General features: G+C 41.1%; 1 protein-coding gene across 1 annotated transcript in view; it reads left to right on the top strand.

Annotated features, from left to right (window-relative positions):
• The first annotated feature begins 3405 nt into the window (after positions 1-3405).
• UBR1 (ubiquitin protein ligase E3 component n-recognin 1) overlaps positions 3406-19082 on the top strand; it is a 158669-nt gene continuing 142992 nt past the window's right edge. The window contains exon 1 of the mRNA XM_011941205.1: positions 3406-3571. Coding sequence (XP_011796595.1) covers positions 3491-3571 — 81 coding nt within the window. The 5' untranslated portion in view covers positions 3406-3490. The remainder of the gene's footprint in view (positions 3572-19082) is intronic.

The raw sequence follows: 19082 nt of genomic DNA, 5'->3' as shown, positions 1-19082 counted from the left end.
GACCATCTTTTCCCAAATAGTTACTTATTATTTATTTATTTTTATTTATTTACTTTTAGATGGAGTCTCACACTGTCACCCAGGCAAATGCAGTGGTGCGATCTCGGCTCACTGCAACCTCTGCCTCCCGGGTTCAAGCGATTCTCCTACCTCAGCCTCCTGAGTAACTGGAATTACAGGCATGCACCACCATGCCTGGCTAATTTTTGTATTTTTAGTAGCGACAGGGTTTCACCATGTTGGTTAGCTTTGTTTCGAACTCCTGACCTCCAGTGATCTGCTGTCCTTGACCTCCCAAAGTGCTGGGATTACTTACAGGCATGAGCCACCAGGCTCGGCCTCTTTAAAATTTTTTATTGTGGTAAAATATACATAAAATTTATCATTTTAACCACTTTTAAGTATACCATTCAGTAGCATTAGATATATTCATATTGTTATGCAACCATTACCACTACATACCCTCAAAACTTTTTCATCTTTCCAAAATGAAACTCCATATCCATGAAACTCTATTCTCTTCTCCTCTCAGACCCTGGCAACCACCATTCTACTTTCTGTGTCTATGAATTTGACTACTCTAGGTATGTATTATAAGTCAAATCATACAGCATTTGTCTTTTTGTGACTGGCTTCTTTTACATAGCCTAATATCTGTAAGGTTCATCCATGTTGTGGCATGTGTCACCTTTTCCTTCCCTTTAAAGGCTGAATAATGTTTCATTGCATGTATATGCCATGTTTTGTTTATCCATTCATCTGTTGATGGACACTTGGGTTCCTGCCACCATTTGACTATACTGAATAATGCTTCAATGAACACAGGTATACAAACATCTCTTCAAGTTCCTGCTTTCACTTCTTTTGGATATATACCCAGAAGTGGAATTGCTGCATCATATGGGAATTCTATGTCTATTTTTTTTTTTTTAGGAACTGCTACATAATCATCTGTTTTTGCCCCACTTAACAAACAGTCCGGCTGGGCATGGTGGCTCATGCCTATAATCCCAGCACTTTGGGAGGCCAAGGCAGGCAGATCACCTGGGGTCGGGAGTTTGAGACCAGCCTGACCAACATGGAGAGACCCCATCTCTACTAAAAATACAAAATTAGCCAGGCATGCAGCATGCCTGTAATCCCAGCTACTTGGGAGGCTGAAGCAGGGGAATTGCTTGAATCCGGGAGGCAGAGGTTGTGGTGAGCTGAGATCACGCCACTGTACTCCAGCCTGGGCAACAATAGCAAAACTCATCTGCATAAACAAACAAATAAATAAATAAATAAACAGTCCATAATTTCCTTCTAACTTGAAATGCTGTATCTTTCATGTGTAAAATACTTGAACTTGGTATAAAGTAATAAAGTGAAATGGTTAAGAACAGGGCCTTGCGAGTCATTTGAACTGGATTTTATTTATTATTATTTTTTGGTAGAGGTGGGGGTCTTGCTATGTTGCCCATCTCAAACTCCTGGGCTCAAGCAATCCTCCCACCTTGGCCTCCCAAAGTGCTAATATTACAGGGGTGAGCCATTGTGCTGGCTGAATGTCTGCTCTGTCACTTGGAAGCTGCATGTCCCTAACCAAATTCTATAACTTCTCTAAACTTCAGTTTTCTCAATTTCTCATAACAGTAAAATAGAAGTAGTAACATCTACCTACAGGATTGTTATTAATATATAGCTAGTGCTATTAATATACTAGTGCTTTGATTACATTAAGATGTTAATAAGTGGCTGTTATTATTTTTCTTTTCTTTTCTTTTCTTTTTTTTTGAGATGGAGTTTTGCTCTTGTAGCCCAGGCTGCAGAGCTGGAGAGCAGTGGCACGATCTTGGCTTACTGCAAACTCCACCTCCCAGATTCAAGCAATTTTCCTCCCTCAGCCTCCTGAGTAGCTGGGATTACAGACACCCGCCACCACACCCAGCTAATTTTTGTATTTTTAGTAGACATGGGGTTTCACCGTGTTGTCCAGGCTGGTCTCAAACTCCTGACCTCAGGTGATCCACTCATCTTGGCCTCCCAAAGTGCTGAGATTACAGGCGTGAGCCACCGCCCTCGACCTATTTCTGAACTTTCTAGTCTATTTCATTTATCTAGGAATGAAAGAAGAAAAAGAGAAGAGAGTCGGGTAGCACAGGAGAACTCCAGGAGTAAAGGCATAGAGACAGGAAGGAACAAGGTAACTTTTTGGGCAATTTTTATCAAAATGTGGGACAATATCTATTGTGGGTTATAATATCACTTAATAACTACAACCGGTATTTTGGCTTAAATGCATAAATATATTGCAGTTGAATAGAAAATATGACATTTCGCAAGCATTGTTTCAGAAAACTTTAGTTTCAGCATACATATACATATTCTATATATACCCTATATACCCATATAATTTTGTATAGGTACCGTGATAAGATGTAAAATGTATTTATTGTGGTTGTTGGGCAAAAAGGCTGGAAAAACAGTATTTTAGCACCCAGGTGGTAGTTCATTTGAGCAGAAACATTGTTTAGGCAGGAAAGTTCTACTAATCAAGGTGGACCACAGCATTTGGAAAGCCTCCTCTGCTTTTCACATTGTTTGGAGCTTTATTTTCTTCCCTTTGTTAAAAATATACACTTTAAAATTATTTGTTTTGTAAACAATGTAAAATACTGATGAAGGTAAAGTAGCTCTTGACCACCTTCTTCCTCCAATCCGAATCCTGGCCCTCAGAGTTACTACTTTGCCCTTTCCCCTTTCAGACTTACTCCTTCAGATTTAAATGCCTATGTGTGCAAATATATAGTTTGCGGCAACTTGGCTTTTTTCCCCTCTCACTTATCTTGATCTTTTCACAGATTTATCTTACTCAAGAGCTGCACAGTATTTCAAAATGCGGATGTACCATAGTCTATCTTGTCTTTCATCTATCGATGAATGACTAGGTTTCCAAATTATTTCCCCTCGTGCTCCCCAATAAAGCTGGATCCCCAGCTTGTTTGTACACATGTGCAAGTGCCCACGGGGTAGAACCTTAAAAATGGAAGACGTGTGAGTACTTTCTTTTTCATTTTATAGGCTCTGGAGAACTACTGCGGGGAGGCTGGGATACAAAACACCCTCAGGCCAACAACCGGCCAGCTAGGACAGGTTCTTGCTTTAGCCCCTGACAAGTTTTCTTCCTTTCCTAATGGACGCTAACTTTGGCTTTTTTTTTTTTTTTTAACCTCCTAGATGCAACAGTTCCCAGCACCAAATCCAGATATACAACCACTCAGCTACCAAGCGCTACGCCTGATAAATTACAGGGGAAAAAAAATCTCCAGTCCTTTCACGTAGTGACGCTTGCTTCCGGAAAGCGGGCCGGAAGCCGCTCCCCAATTCTGCGTCAAACCCGACTTCAGGGGCCGTCGTAAAAGTGTCGTCCCTGTGTCTCCGACCGGCCACAGGTTTCCGCTTGCCTCTGGCCGGGGGTCGGCAACTGCAGGAGTCAGTTTCCCTCAAGATGGCGGACGAGGAAGCTGGAGGTGCGGAGAGGATGGAAATCAGCGCGGAGTTACCCCAGACCCCTCAGCGTCTGGCATGTGTAAGTCCCTGTAGGCAAGTCTCTTTTGTCCTCCCCCCAGTGCCTCCCTACTGCGCTTAGGAGGATGTGGGGTTCACCCCCTATGGCAGCTCTGGGGAGGGGGAGTTATCTGGATTGATCTGGAAGGAAGCCACTGAATAAAAAGTTAGTCGCAACCCACATTTCTGCCAGCCAAGTGTGCGGAATATAATGATTTTGTTATGTATTATTCCTGGTGATCTCAAACATGCATGTCTCTATTCTGAAGTAGAAAGAACCAGTGATGTTATTAGATGGTTTGATGTGGGGGCCGAGGCGGGGTTGGAGCAAGAGCCATTTTCGTATAGAAGCAGTGCTAACCCTTTACTCTTGATGATGGGAACGCAGCACCTGGTATTGTATTGCATAGCCAGCTGGCCGGGACCTGATAGTGGTAGAGAGTGCTGCCACTGTCATGTCTAGATGTGAGGTGTAGTAACTGGCCTTCGATATAGCATATTAAGAACCCCAGGCCTAACCCTCAGTGAAGAAGCCCATCATCTGTCGCTACTTTTTAAAGCTGAAGAAGGGACTCCCAAACATTTCAAGCCAGAGCAATACCATTAATTAATGTTGGAATCTATACTTTGCTCTTGCATTTTGAAAGAATAGGAAGGCAGAGATATTGAACAAATTTGAGTCACTAGCTACAGGGAGAAAGCTGACGGTGAAAGATAAGAGTAGAGGGCAATGTTAGGGAATGTTCTGGATGCCCAGGGCACCTAGTGGGGAGATATATAGAAAATATTCAAGTATCTGTCACTGCATAATGTTTTATTAGTTTTGTCTTTCTAAATAGCAGCATTTAGAGATTTGGGATATACACCATTTTTTCTGAAGTTTCTTTGGTTTGTAGTTTAATAAAAGCTTTATTTTATTTTATTTTTTTGAGATGGAGTCTCACTCTGTCGTTCAGGCTGGAGTGCAGTGGCACAATCTCGGCTCGCTGCAGCCTCTGCCTCCCGGGTTCAGGAATTCTCCTGCCTCAGCCTCCTGAGTAGCTGGGATTACAGGCGCCTGCAACCATGCCTGGCTAATTTTTTTTTTTTTTTTTGGTATTTTTAGTAGAGACAGGGTTTCACCATATTGGCCAGGCTGATAGCGAACTCCTGACCTCAGGTGATCCACCTGCCCCGGCCTCCCAAAGTGCTGGGATTACAGATTAAAAGCATTCTTGAAGGTTTTTGTTTGTTTGTTTTTTAACCCTGCATACAATTGAACATTGCTTTATGCAAAAACAGAGGGAGCTACTTCAGGGACTGAAGAGACTGGCTAGGAGGTAGGAACCAGGTAGGGAGGGAGTTGGAAAAGGGTTTGGCTTCTGACTATGGCAGTGCTTGCCGTTTTCCTCCACCCCAAATAGCAGTTCAAATTCACTTCACTACTGGTAGTGAAGGAGAAAGCATCTTATTTGCGATGATAAGGAATGAGGAGGTAGGACAAATATAAAAGCAGCTGAAACATTTTAATGGTAGTTTGTGAGTTTTGCTTGTTAGAAGGAGTGGGGAAACTGTGCTGTGGTCAGAAGAATTGTTAGAGTTTTGTATCTGAAGACTAATATTTATTTAAAGCTTTGATACATTAATTTTTTCCAGATGATACAGTAAAACCCCATCATTCTGGCCGCCACTAATTTGGAATTGGAGATAATGATACAGGAATTGAGCTAGAATTTATGTGACAACTCTTTACCTCAGGAAATAGTATTCGATTTTGTTGGGCAGAGCTTTAGGTTTTGCAAAGTAGTAGGTAGATTGTGTAATATAGCCTCAGGGAACTCACAATCTGGTAACACAGGTAATATAAGTGCCCAAATAATTTTAATTCAAGGTAGAGTAATGTTAGTAGATGAGGACCTGTGACTGTTAAGCTTTGTAACCCCTTTTATGGCTTGCATCTCTGTATCTACTGAAGACCCTACAGATCATTCTACCTTTCTCTCTTTCTCTTTTTCTCTTTTTAAAGCTACTACTGTTTTCAATTTTATTCTAGCCATGGTGTGACACTGGCTTCCCAGTTTACTACTTTGCTCTTAAGCAATACAAGCTCAGTTGTTCCCCCTACTCCTTATTGTTTATCTTTAGACAAAGGTAAATAGTATGGGACATTCATAGAGGTTTAAGCAATCATACAATTTCCATTAGAGTCTAATCCCTGGTTATAGTCTCTGATTTCGTTAAACTTTCTTCTTGGTCTGCAGATCCTTTTTCATTCATGTTGCTGTTAGTAAGCATGAAGGCTGTAGTATTCCTAACATTATCTCACATGCAATTCAAATAAAATAATACGTATGAATTAGTGGACATTGATAAAAGCCATTGCTTAAGAATCACCAGGGGAATTGATACTGTAGGTCTGAGGTGAGGTCTAAGAATCTGCATTTTCACAAGCCTGCCGTGCTAATTCTGTAATAGTGGTGTATGGGCCACACTTTGAGTAATACTTAGCTAGGTATTTGGAAGTTATCAGTAAATTTACAGCTAGGTATTTGGAAGTTATCAGTAAATTTACAGTTGAGGTTGTGGGAATGGATAACATCTTTTTTTTTTGAGATAGGGTCTTGCTTTGTCACCCAAGCTGGAGTGCAGTGGCACAAACATAACTCACTGCAGCCTCAATCTCTCGGGCTCAGGTGATCCTCCCACCTCAGTCTCCTGAGTAACTGGGGATATAGGCATGTGCCACCATGCCCAGTTAATTTTTTGCATTTTTTTGTAGAGACACGGTTTTATTTAATTTTATTTATTTAAGACAGAGTCTTACTCCATCACCCAGGCTGGAGTACAGTGGTGCCATCTTGGCTCACTATAACCTCTACCTTCCAGGTTCAAGCAATTCTTGTGCCTCAACCTCCCAAGTAGCTGGAATTACAGGTGTGTGCCACCACGCCCAGCTGATTTTTGTATTTTTAGTAGAGACAGGGTTTTACCATATGGCCAGGCTGGTCTTGAACTCCTGACCTCAAGTGATCCATCCGCCTTGGCCTCCCAAAGTGGTGGGATTACAGGAGTGAGCCACTACACCCAGCCTGGATAAAATCTTTGAGGAGGAAAATGTGTGTGTATATAGACACACACACACACAGGAAAAGAGAGATTGAGACAGAGAGAAAGAGAACAGGAATGATTGAAACAGGGGTAGAAAATGGAAGAACGAGGTAAGAACGTGGAAACAGAATAGGCAAGCAGGTAGGAGGTGAGAGTAGTGTGATGGCATGGGGCATCATTTTGAGGAGAGGGTGGTTTATTGGGTCCGTGATAATGAGGACTGAGAAAAATCGGGAATCGAGGGTTGTGAGGTAGTCTGCCAGAACTTCTGCCTTCTGTCTTCCTCAACTAGATTTTCTTCCTTAAGTCAATTTCAGAAGATACGTCTTGGCATGATACTCAGCTCTTTTCTATTGCCTGTTTGTAACCTCTACCTAGGGATTTCCTCCAGTTCTGTGACTTTAAATACCGTCTGTATGTATTCAGTTCCCAAATTTACAGCTCTGTGTCATCTCACTTCTGAGCTCCAGAATCATAAATCCAACTGCCTACTTGACATCTTCACTTGGATGTCTGGTGTTTCAAACAGTGGGAGCAATTAAGAAGTTGCTGCTGTAACCCAAGCCGTAGTTGATTGTAGCTTGCACTGCAAAGGTTATCCCTGGAGACAGAGTGAAGAGGATGAATGTGAGAGAGATTTTAGAAGTATAGAAGAAGCAAAAAGACTTGCTGATAGATTAGGCATGAGGCAAAAGGGAAGGAACGATGACATCTGCATCCTCAGTTTTTGGTTTAACCATTCATGGCAGTGGTTGTGTTGTTTCCAGTGGTATGATCTCGGCTCACTGCAACCTCCGTGTCCCAAGTTCAAGCAATTCTCCTGCCTCAGCCTCCTGAGTAGCTGGAATTACAGGCATGCACCACCATGCCTGGCCTTTTTTTTTTTTTTTTTGAGTCAAGGTCTCTCTCTGTTACCCAGGCTGGAGCGCGGTGGTGAGATCTCGGCTCACTGAAACCTCTGCATCCCGGGTTCAAGAGATTCTCCTGACTCAGCCTTTCAAGTAGCTGGGATTACAGGTGCCTGCCACCATACCTGGTTAATTTTTGTATTTTTAGTAGAGACAGGGGTTTCACCATGTTGGCCAGGCTGGTCTTGAACTCCTGACCTCAGGCAATCTGCCCACCTCAGCCTCCCAAATTGCTGGGATTATAGGCGTGAGCCACCGTGCCCAGCCAATTTTTTTGTATTTTTAGTAGAGGTGGGGTTTCACCGTATTGGCCAGACTGGTCTGGAACTCCTGACCTCAAGTGATCCACCCATCTCAACCTCCCCAGCTGCTGGGATTACAGGTGTGAGCCATCGTGCCTGGCCTTGGTTGTGTCATATATTGAGAGGAAAGACCACATTTTAGGAGAGGAAAGGAGAAAGACAGATCAAGAGTTTGGTTATCCCTGTCTCTGTAGACAACACCTCCATAATAGCTCTTGAACACAAATAATTCTGTCTCCACCCATGTAGTCCAAGTCACTATCTGTTGTCTTGGCTACTGTAGTGACTTCTTAACTGGTCTCTTTGCTTCCACTGTTGCCCTCTTCCTGTCCATTCTGCACAGAACAACCAGAGTAATCTTTTAAAGATTAAATCAGATCATGTCAGTCTCCTATCTAAATCCTCAGTGGCTTTCTATTATACTTAGAATAAGGTCTACATTCATTACAAGCCTTCAAGACTTTGCCTGATCCGGCCCCTACATCTCCACCTCATTTCCTATTATATTCTCCTCACTCATCCTGGCTATTAGTACAAGCTGAAACTGTATTTTGCTTTAGGGTCTGTGCCTTTGCTTGCTATTTGCTTTTCCTAGAGTGTTTTTCTTCTGTTATTTTCTTAATACATACCCTGTCTAAGAGATGGGTTCCTCTTATTCTCTGTCAAAGCAACCTGTTTTTTTCTCCCTTTGCAATTACAATCTGTAGTTACTGTATTGTCTTTATTTACTTAGTGAAATGTCTGTTTCTCCCTCCAGAGGGAGAGGTAAGTTCCATGAAGGGAAGGATCATGTATGACTTGTTCATTGACGCATCTTTTTTTTTTTTTTTTGAGACGGAGTCTCGCTCTGTCGCCAGGCTGGAGTGCAGTGGTGTGATCTCGGCTCACTGCAACCTCTGCCTCCTGGGTTCAAGCGATTCTCCTGCCTCAGCCTCCCAAGTAGCTGGGATTACAGGAGCCCGCCACCACGCCTGACTACTTTTTAAAAATATTTTTAGTAGAGACAGAGTTTCTCCATGTTGGCCAGGATGATCTTGATCTCTTGACCTCATGATCCGCCTGCCTAAGCCTCCCAAAGTGCTGGGATTGATTACAGGTGTGAGCCACCGTGCCCAGCCACATTGGTGTATCTTGCTATGTGATTGATAGAGAAGACACTTTTTTTTTTTCTTTGAAACGAAGTTTCACTCTTGTTGCCCAGACTGGAGTGCAATGGCATGTTCTCGGCTCACTGCAACCTCTGTCTCCTAGGTTCAAGCGATTCTTCTTCCTCAGCCTCCTGAGTAGCTGGGATTACAGGCACGCGCCACCATGCCCGGCTAATTTTTGTATTTTTAGTAGACACGAGATTTCTCTGTGTTGGTCAGGCTGGCCTCAAACTCCCGACCTCAGGTGATCCACCCGCCTCAGCCTCCCGAGGTGCTGGGATTACAGGCGTGAGCCACCACGCCTGGCAGAAGACACTTTGTTTACATGAATGAATAACTGAGGATCAACATTAATGATTTATTGTAGTAAGATTAGTAGTGATCGGTGGATGGAGGTTGTAGATGGAAAAAAGAGGGAATGAGCGGGCATGGTAGGGTAGTGGCTAACCTTGGAGTCCAGGCTGATCAGGGAGGTAATAAAAGCCAAAACAGGAAATCTGGAGGGAATTGGTGAGATTGAGGTATTAAAGGACATGAGATTGACATAATTCGGAGGACTGAACTTTGTGGTCAGAAAGGGGAATTCTAGAATTTGAGCACATGGGGGCACATCAAGTTTTTGCAATGGTAGAGCCAGGTTAAAGGCACCTCTTGGCCTGGCGCAGTGGCTTATGCCTGTAATCCCAGCACTTTGGGAGGCCAAGGAGGGTAGATCATGAGTTCGAGAGATCGAGACCATCCTGGCTAACAAGGTGAAAGCCCTTCTGTACTAAAAATACAAAAAACTAGCTGGGTGCGATGGTGGGCGCCTGTAGTCCCAGCTACTTGGGAGACTGAGGCAGGAGAATCACTTGAACCCGTGAGGCGGAGCTTGCAGTGAGCTATCACACCGCTGCACTCCAGCCTGGGCAACAGAGCAAGACTCCGTCTTAAAAAAAAAAAAAAAAAAAGACACCTCTTTTGTGTTCCTATAGCACCCTTTCCATATTCCTGTTGTATGTAGCGTGTCTCAGACTCTACTCGACATTATCTGTTTACCATGTGTCCTTCCTTCTAGGCAGTGAAGTTCTTGAAGGCCTGAACTGTTTCTTGTTCACAGCTGTATCTCTAGTTTCTAGCACGTTGCTTCAAAATTTTTATTGAATGCATGAATGAATGAATGAATGAGGAGACACTGAGGTAGAGAGGAGGTAGAGGTGATGGGAGCTGAGAATGTTAAGAGATACTAACATTATTGAGATATAATTTACATACAATAAAATGTACCCATTTAAGGCATTTCTTGGATAAATTTTAACAAATGTGTATACTTGTGTGACTACCACTGAATCAGGATATAGAATATTTCTGTTATTTTCCAAAGTTGTCTCCTGCTCAAATGGGAGGATTTTTTAAAAGTTTAATGTTGTTATGCTTTTGCAATAATCATTATGGAAATCAAGGAAAAATGTACCCCTAATCTCATATCTATAGGGGAACTTTTTTTTTTTTTCTGGAGTCATCACCCAGGCTGGAGTGCAATGGCGCAATCTTGGCTCACTGAAACCTCCGCCTCCTGGGTTCAAGCAATTCTCTTGCTTCAGCCTCCCGAGTAGCTGGGATTACAGGTACACACCACCTTGTCCAGCTAATTTTTGTATTTTTAGTAGAGACGGAATTTTGCCATGTTGGCTGGGCTGGTCTCAAACTTGTGACCTCAGGTGATGATCTGCCTGCCTCAGCCTCCCAAAGTGCTGGGATTACAGGTGTGAGCCGCCGCGCCTGGCCTATAGGGGATCTTTAAAAGATAACATAATCTCGTGACTTCAAAATAGAAGTGAGAAGTTCTGTGTGATTTTAATTGGAGATGACTTTCCTTAGAAATTTGAATCTATATTGTTTTAGGCCATAGTACAGTTTTGTGTAGTAAGGACACACTCTGAGTAGGAAAACTGATGAAAGCCTAGGTCTTTTTTTTTTTTTTTTTGAGACAGGGTCTCGCTCTGTCACCCAGGCTGGAGTGCAGTGGCGCAATCTCAGCTCACTGCAGGCTCCGCCTTCTGAGTTCATGCCATTCTCCTGCCTCAACCTCCTGTGTAGCTGGGACTATAGGTGCCCGCCACCACACCTGGCTAATTTTTTGTATTTTTAGTAGAGGCGGGGTTTCACCTTGTTAGCCAGGATGGTCTGTGTCTCCTGACTCGTGATCCATTCTCCTCGGCCTCCCAAAGTGCTGGGATTACAGGCGTGAACCACTGTGCCCGGCCAAACCTAGGTTTTTTGAGCCCTAACTGAAGTACTTTGTTACTAGATCTTAGCAAGACCTAATGGCTTTTGTTTTTTCACCATCTCATAATTTCTATTTTGGGGACTTAGGGAAATTTGGATTTTTTAAATGCCAGATTCTATAGAATCAGATGTGAAATTGAGTTCTAAAACCCTAAGTCAAAATGAGTGATTCAGCCCCACTAACTGTAAGAGTCTAGGGAAGGAACAGTAACTTAGTGTAGATGTGCTAGTGCTGGATACTGACTTCTTACAATACCAAACACTATCCTGCAAATGAAAAGGTTTTTGTCCTCAGTACTGCACAAAGATTGTGTCTGGATAGATACTTTTATAAGTCAGTGATACAGATGAACCAGTGAAATACAGGCATACCTTATTTTATTGAGCTTCCTTATTATGCTTTGTAGATAATCAGTTCTTTATAAATTAAAGTCTGTGGCAACCCTGTCTCAGGCACACCTTACAGTGCCATTTTTTCAACATTGTGTGCTCACTTCCTGTCATTATGTCACATTTTGGTAATTCTCACAATATTTCAAGCTTTTTCATTATTATATCTGTTATGATGATCTGTGATCAGTGACCTTTGATGTTACTATTGTAATTGTTTTGGGGTGCCATGAACCACATCCATAAAAGACAGCAAACATAATAAAAAATGTGTTTGTTCTGACTGCTCCACTGACCAGCTACTTGCCCATCTCTCTCCGTCTCCTTGGACATCCCTGTACCCTAAGATGGGACAATATTAAAACTAAGCCAGTTAATAACCCTACAATGGCCTCTAAGTATTGTAGTGAAAAGGAAAGTTCAATATTCTCACTTTAAATCAAAAGCTAGAAATGATGAAGCTTAGTGAGGAAAGCTGTTGAAAGCTGATATAGGCCAAGAGTTATGCCTCTTGTGCCAAGCAGTTAGCCAAGTTGTGAATGCAAAGGAAAAGTTATTGAAGGAAATTAAAAGTGCTACTCCAGTGAACAGACAAATGATAAGAAAGCGAAACAGCCTTACTGATGATGTGGAAAAAGTTTTAGTGCTCTGGATAGAAGATTGAACCAGCCACAATATTCCCTTAAGGCAAAGCCTAATCGAAGAGCAAGGCCCTCACTCTCTTCAGTTCTCCGAAGGCTGAGAGAAGTGAGGAAGCTGCAGAAGAAAAGTTGGAAGCTGGCAGAGGTTGGTTCCTGAGGTTTAAGGAAAGAAGCCATCTCCACAACATAAAAGTGCAGCGTGAAGCCGTAAGTGCTGATTGATGGAGAAGCTGCAGCAAGTTATTCAGAAGATCTAGCTAAGATAATTGATGAAGGTGGCTACACTAAACAGATTTTCCATGTAAATGAAACAGCCTTCTGTTGGAAGACGATGCCGTGTAGAGCTTTCATAGCTAGAGAGAAGTCAGTGCCTGGCTTCAAAGGACAGGCTGACTCTCTTGATAGGGGCTAATGCAGCTGATAACTTTAAGTTGAAGCCAGTTTCCATTTACCATTCAGAAGATCCAAGAATCCTTAAGAATTATGCTACTCTAAGTATGTTGAATAAATGGAACTAGAAAGCCTGGATGACAGCACATCTGTTATAGCATGGTTTACTGAATATTTTAAGTCCACTGTAGAGAACTACTGCTGATAATATTTCAAAATATTACTACTCATTGACAATACATTTGGTCACCCAAAAGCTCTGATGGAGATATACAAGGAGATAAATGTTATTTTCATGTCTGCTAATACAACATCCATTCTGTAGCCTGTGGATCAAAGAGTAATTGCAACTTTCAACTCTTACTATTTAAGAAACACATTTCATAAAACTATAACTTTCATAAATTATGATTCTTATGATGGATATGGGCAAAGTCCATTGAAAACTTTTTGGAAAGGATTCAGCATTCTAGATGCCATTATGAACATTCATGATTTGTGGAAGGAGGTCAAAATATCAACATGAACAGGAGTTTGGAAGAAGTTGATTCCAACCCTCATGGATGACTTTGAGGGGTTCAAGACTTCAGTAGAGGAAGTAATTGCAGATGTAGTAGAAATAACAAGAGAACTAGAATTAGAAGTGGAGATTGAAGTTATGACTGAATTGCTGCAAACCCATGATAAAAACGTAATGGATGAGGAGTTGCTACTTCTGGATGAGCAGAGAAAGTGGTTTCTTGAGATGGAATCTACTTTTGGTGAAGATGCTGTGGACATTGTTCAAATGAGAATAAAGGATTTAGAATATTCCATAAACGTAGTTGATAAAGCAGCAGTAGAGATGGCAAGGATTGACTCCAGTTTTGAAAGAAGTTCTACTGTTGGTAACATGCTGTCACATGCTACAGAGAAATATTTCGTGGAAAGGTCAATCAATGTGGCAAACTTCATGGTTATCTTATTTTAAGAAATTGCCTGGCTGGGCATGGTGGCTCACGCCTGTAATCCCAGCACTTTGGGAGGCCGAGGCGGGCGGGTTGCCTAAGGTCAGGAGTTTGAGACCAGCCTGACCAACATGGTAAAACCCCATCTCTACCAAAAATACAAAAATGAGCCAGGCGCCTGTAATCCCAGCTACTCAGGAGACTGAGGCAAGAGAATTGCTTCAACCTGGGAGGTGGAGATTGCAGTGAGCCCATGAACCCAGATCGCACCACTGCACTCCAGCCTGGGGGATAAAGTGAGACTCTGTCTCAAAAAGAAAAAAGAGAAAAAGAAGAAAAAAGAAATTGCCACAGCCATCCCCATGTTTAGCAACCACCAACCTAATCAGTCAGCCATTAACATTGAGGGAAGACCCCCCCATCAGCAAAAAGATGACAACTTTCTAAAGGCTCAGATGATCATTAGCATTTTTTAGCAGTATTTTAACATTAAGTTATGTACATTTTTAAAGACTTCGTACTATTGCACTTTTAGTATAGTGTAGTGTAAACATAACTTTCATATGCATTGGGAAACCAAAAAAATTTGTGCGACTCACTTTGTGTTCACTCTATTGTGGTAGTCTTAAACTGAACCCAAATGTCTCTGAGGTATGCCTGTGTCTTGCCCATCCTTTCTTTGTGTGCTGATTTTGAGGGTTACCTCGAATTTCCCTTGCTGCCACTTTATCCATTTCTGTAAAGGTATTAAGCATATGCTGTGCTCTGTGAAATAATTTTCCTTAAGCTTTTAACCCCTTGCCTCAGATGACCTAACACAAAATATTAAGACCTCTAATCCCAGGTGATTTACTATGACTGCCTATACTTTCTTTCAAAGTGTTTTCAGTTAACATGCCTCCTCTTGAATAAACAATAGTTGATGAGCTTGGGTTTTTTTAAAGCATTTGATACAGCCTTTTTTTTTTTTTTTTTTTAATGTTGTCACACTCTAATACTAATCTGAGTGCTTATGGAAATATGCTATGGTAAATAGACGTTACTGATAAAACTCCAGTAGAGTTAATGTACTTTCCTAAGTGCCCACTTGCTGCCCGGGAATGACACAGACCCTGTCCAGAATGCAGTCTACTGTTACTCATTTGCATATAATTTTCTTTCTAATAGTTTACTTAATGCCAACCTTCAGAACAAAGTCTGTTTGACTTATTTAGAGGAGTGGAGCTATAACTACTTAATGTCTTTATGGAGTAGCTTTTAAAATGCCTTTGAAGTTTTGGTATTTGTGGGTAAGCTAGAAATGACTTTACCACTGGAGGGAAAGTCTGTTAATTTACCAATTTTTTAAATACACACTTGTTCTGCCTTGTAATTTAAGAGAGGATTTTAGTTGGTTTGCAAATATATATTCCATACAGCAGAAAGAGAATATGAAATAGATAGCTCAGAGTTTATGAAAGCAGGATTTTACTTATCTAAATACGTCAAGGAAAGCCTAGAAAATTGGGGCATGACCTATGACAGAGACGAAAAAGAGAATACAACAAATAGGACAAGGAGAACTTGTCCCTTAGGAGGGACAAAATGTTTTCAAAAACCAAATTCTGACAGCATGCTTATACGTTATCTCAACAGCAAAGAAAAGAGAGTGAACTTGCTTGTCATGTGGCTCTATATTTGACTCTGGCTTATTTTATCAATGCCATACAGACATAGAAGACATGTTTACAGACAGCACAAGGCTGGTAGGGATAACATGTAAAGGATAAATCCCATATAGGCTGAATATTGTGTCAGAAGTAAACTGTGATGAAAGTAAAGCCTTATACCTAGGTTCATTTGGTATAGGACTAAGTCTCTTACATGTGATTGACCTAAGGGTTTTAGTTGTCTGCATGTGATGTCATGTGATGTGGCAGCCAAAGAATGGTCAGCTTGTGGGAACTAGGAAAAAGAGGATTTAAAATATATATAAAAAAGAAAAAGAAATAGAAAAAAATTTTAAAAAGAAAAGAATGTGAGAATGTGATGTTTTTGTTGTTTGTTTGTTTGCTTTTTTTTTTGAGATGGAGTTTCACTCTGTCATCCAGGCTGGAGTGTGGTGGCACGATCTCCGCTCACTGCAACCTCTGCCTCCCGGGTTCAAGCGATTCTCCTGCCTCAGCCTCCCGAGCTGGGACTACAGGCATGCACCACCACACTCGGCTAATTTTTTTGTATTTTTAATAGAGATGGGATTTCATCATGTTGGCCAGACTGGTCTCGAACTCCTGACCTCAAGTGATCCACCCACCTCAGCCTCCCAAAGTGTTGGGATTACAGGCAGAGCCACCACACCTTTTTAGAATGTGATCTTTTGAAGCAGTTTAGTGCTCGGGATAAGGAAGGTAATAAATAGTCCTATTCCTCTTTATGGAAGCATGTTGTACAGTTTCATAAGGGTAATCAACTTGGAGAGTGGTCAGAATACCATGTGTTTAGGGCTGGCCAAATTTCTTTAGTCTCTTTGTTTCAGTTTAGCCATGAAATGAAGAGACTAGAAATGAGAGACATAATAGTTATCTTCATTTATTTTAAAAGACTGATGAAAAAGCAAAGTGAATTATATTGGTTTATTTCAGTAACAGGATAAAAGTTAGAGGAAGGTAGATATTAGCTTAGTTATGAGCGTGCCTTTTTTTTTTTTTTTTTTTTGAGACAGAGCCTCACTCAGTTCCCCAGGCCAAAGTGAAGTGGTGCGGTCCTTACTGCAGCCTCAGCCTCCTGGGCTCGGGTGATCCTCCCACTCAGATACACAGCCTGAGTACCTGGGACTACAGGCTCATGCTACCATGATGAGATAATTTCTGTGTTTTTTTGTAGAGATGGGGTTTTACCGTGTTGCCTATGCTGGTCTTGAACTTCTGGGCTCAAGTGATCTACCCGCCTTGGCCTCCCAAAGGGCTAGGGTTATAGGCATGAGCCATTGTGCCTGGTTGCTGTAAACCTTTGAGTCTGTAGAATAATATTAGAAGAAAACATTGTATAATCAAAGATTATTGGTGCCTAGAGATGCTCTATTTATTACTAATCCATAGTGGCTATGAAAAATGGTAGTGCCTTCAGATTTTGTTACCACTTTAAAAAGAAGAATTAGAAAAACAATTACAGGGCTCTGAAGGCTCTGTAGATGTCTAGCAGTTGTTTAAGGAAGGTCAAATTGTGGTTTAAACAAAACTAATCTACTTAAGTAAGTTCCTTTTTCAGAATGATGTTCCCAAACAGGCATCTAAGCCCTTGGGTCAGAGTTGAAAACATATCTCTAGTCTCCTTGGGGATGACGGAAATGTTTGGAATGTTTGGGAATTTAAATGTTGAGAACTTGTTAAGAACTTGTTTTTTACAGACTAGTCAATTAGGAAAGCTTTCCCATAATTCCAAACAGTTATTTTTTTTTTCCTGGACCTGGTAGTTAAAAATTCTTAATTTTATTCCTGTTGAAAATGGGGGAAAATTTTAAAACCAACCTACCAGAGGCAAAAAATCAAACCTATTTTAGTTGAAAAAAATTTTCCATAGTTTGGCAATAGTGGAAAACATTTTTGTGAAGAATATAAATGGAAAACATTTTTGTGAAGAGTATAACTGAACTTTTATTTCCTGTAAGAATTCTAGGCCGGGTGTGGTGGCTTACGCCTGTAATCCCAGCCCTTTGGGAGGCCAAGGCAGGCAGATCAGAAGGTCAAGAGATTGAGACCCTCCTGGCCCATATGGTGAAACCCCGTTTCTACTAAAAATACAAAAATTAGCTGGTTGGGGTGGCATGCGCCAGTAGTCCCAGCTACTTGGGAGGCTGAGGCAGGATAATCGCTTGAACCCAGGAGGCAGAGGTTACAGTGAGCTGAGAGCGAGACTCTGTCTTCAAAAAAAAAAAAATTATATAAACAAAGTTAGAGAAGGCTTAATGTTATCATAATTTGCTTTGTTTTCTCTGGCAAGAAATGTGTAGCATTTAGCAATTAACTGAGAACTTTTATTGTGTACTTGTGCTAGGCCTATAGGATACAGGGATTTGAAGGGCAAAGTTCCTCTCCTCAGGGAGCTTACATTCTAGTTGAAGAGGCTAATTTTGTATTTTTAGTAGAGGCGGGGTTTCACCTAGCCATGTTACCTAGGCTGCTCTCAAACTCCTGAGCTCAAGTGATCCACCCACCTTGGCCTCCTGTAGTGCTAGAATTACAACCACCATGCCCAGCCATGATGTTTTAAAATACCACTTCATGGTAAAGCGTGTGATGATATAGATAATATAAGAATATTTAGGAGCCTTCAGGAATGTTCGGTAGTTGTTAGCTAAGAGGCTTCATTTGTAATTGTAATTAGAAAGAAGGCCATAGTTAAAGCAAAAAGTAAGAAGGCAAAACTTTATTGTTTTGTTTTGTTTTACCATTACTGGTTGAGTATCCCTTGTGTTTTGGATTTTGGATTTTTTAAGATTTTGGAATATTTGTATTATACTGGTTGAACATTCGAAATCTGAAAATCTAAACTCCAAAATGTTACAATGAGCATTACCCTTGAGTGTCTTGCTTTCTGATTTTTGGGTGTGGGATGCCCAACCTATAATGTGAAATTGAACAAGCCAGTAAAGGTGGATTTTGAAACTATGTATTTGGCTGGGCACAGTGGCTCACGCCTATAATCCCAGCACTTTGGGAGGTCGAGGCAGATGGATCACCTGAGGTCGGGAGTTCAAGACTAGCCTGACCAACATGGAAAAACTCCATCTCTACTAAAAATACAAAATTAGCCAGGCGTGGTGGCACATGCCTGTAATCCCAGCTACTCAGGAGGCTGAGGCTGCGGTGAGCTGAGATCCGGCCATTGCACTCCATCCTGGGCAACAAGAGTGAAACTCCACCTCAAAATAAACAAACAAACAAACAAACAAATAAATAAATAAATAAATAAAATAAAAACTACATTTATGTTTGGTTTAGTAGAATGGGCATTGAACTTTAGGACTTAGGATACCTAGTTCTGTTCCTGACATTGTTACCAACTGGTTATTTGACGATTTTGGATAAGTCAATTTACTTCCCTGTGATTCAACTTTCTCATCTATAAAATGTGAGGAGCTTGTATTCGTTTTTACTCTCAAATTTCTTCTATTATTAACAAGAGAATTGAAAAGCGCTAGTTCTGTGCCTCCTATAATTAAGCAGAACAGTAAGGTTTTTTGTTTGGTTTGTAGCACTGAATATGCAAGTTTTTTGTTTTGTTTTGTTTTGTTTTTTTCCGTTTAGTGCTGTTGATGAAAAGATGCTTAGGTATAACAGAACATTAGATATTATCTCTATGTTAGTTGTAGTTGTTGCCAGGTATGTAAAGAAAAGTTGTTTGTGTATGAGTACCCCAGAATTTGGAGTAGGAATACTGGAAGGTTTATTTATTTATTTATTTATTTATTTAT

The sequence above is a fragment of the Colobus angolensis genome, unplaced genomic scaffold (genome assembly GCF_000951035.1).
Source record: "Colobus angolensis palliatus isolate OR3802 unplaced genomic scaffold, Cang.pa_1.0 Scaffold199, whole genome shotgun sequence".
Taxonomy (NCBI): Eukaryota; Metazoa; Chordata; class Mammalia; order Primates; family Cercopithecidae; genus Colobus; species Colobus angolensis.
The sequence above is the reverse complement of the archived record's forward strand: the minus strand, read 5'-3'. Positions and strand labels throughout refer to the sequence as shown.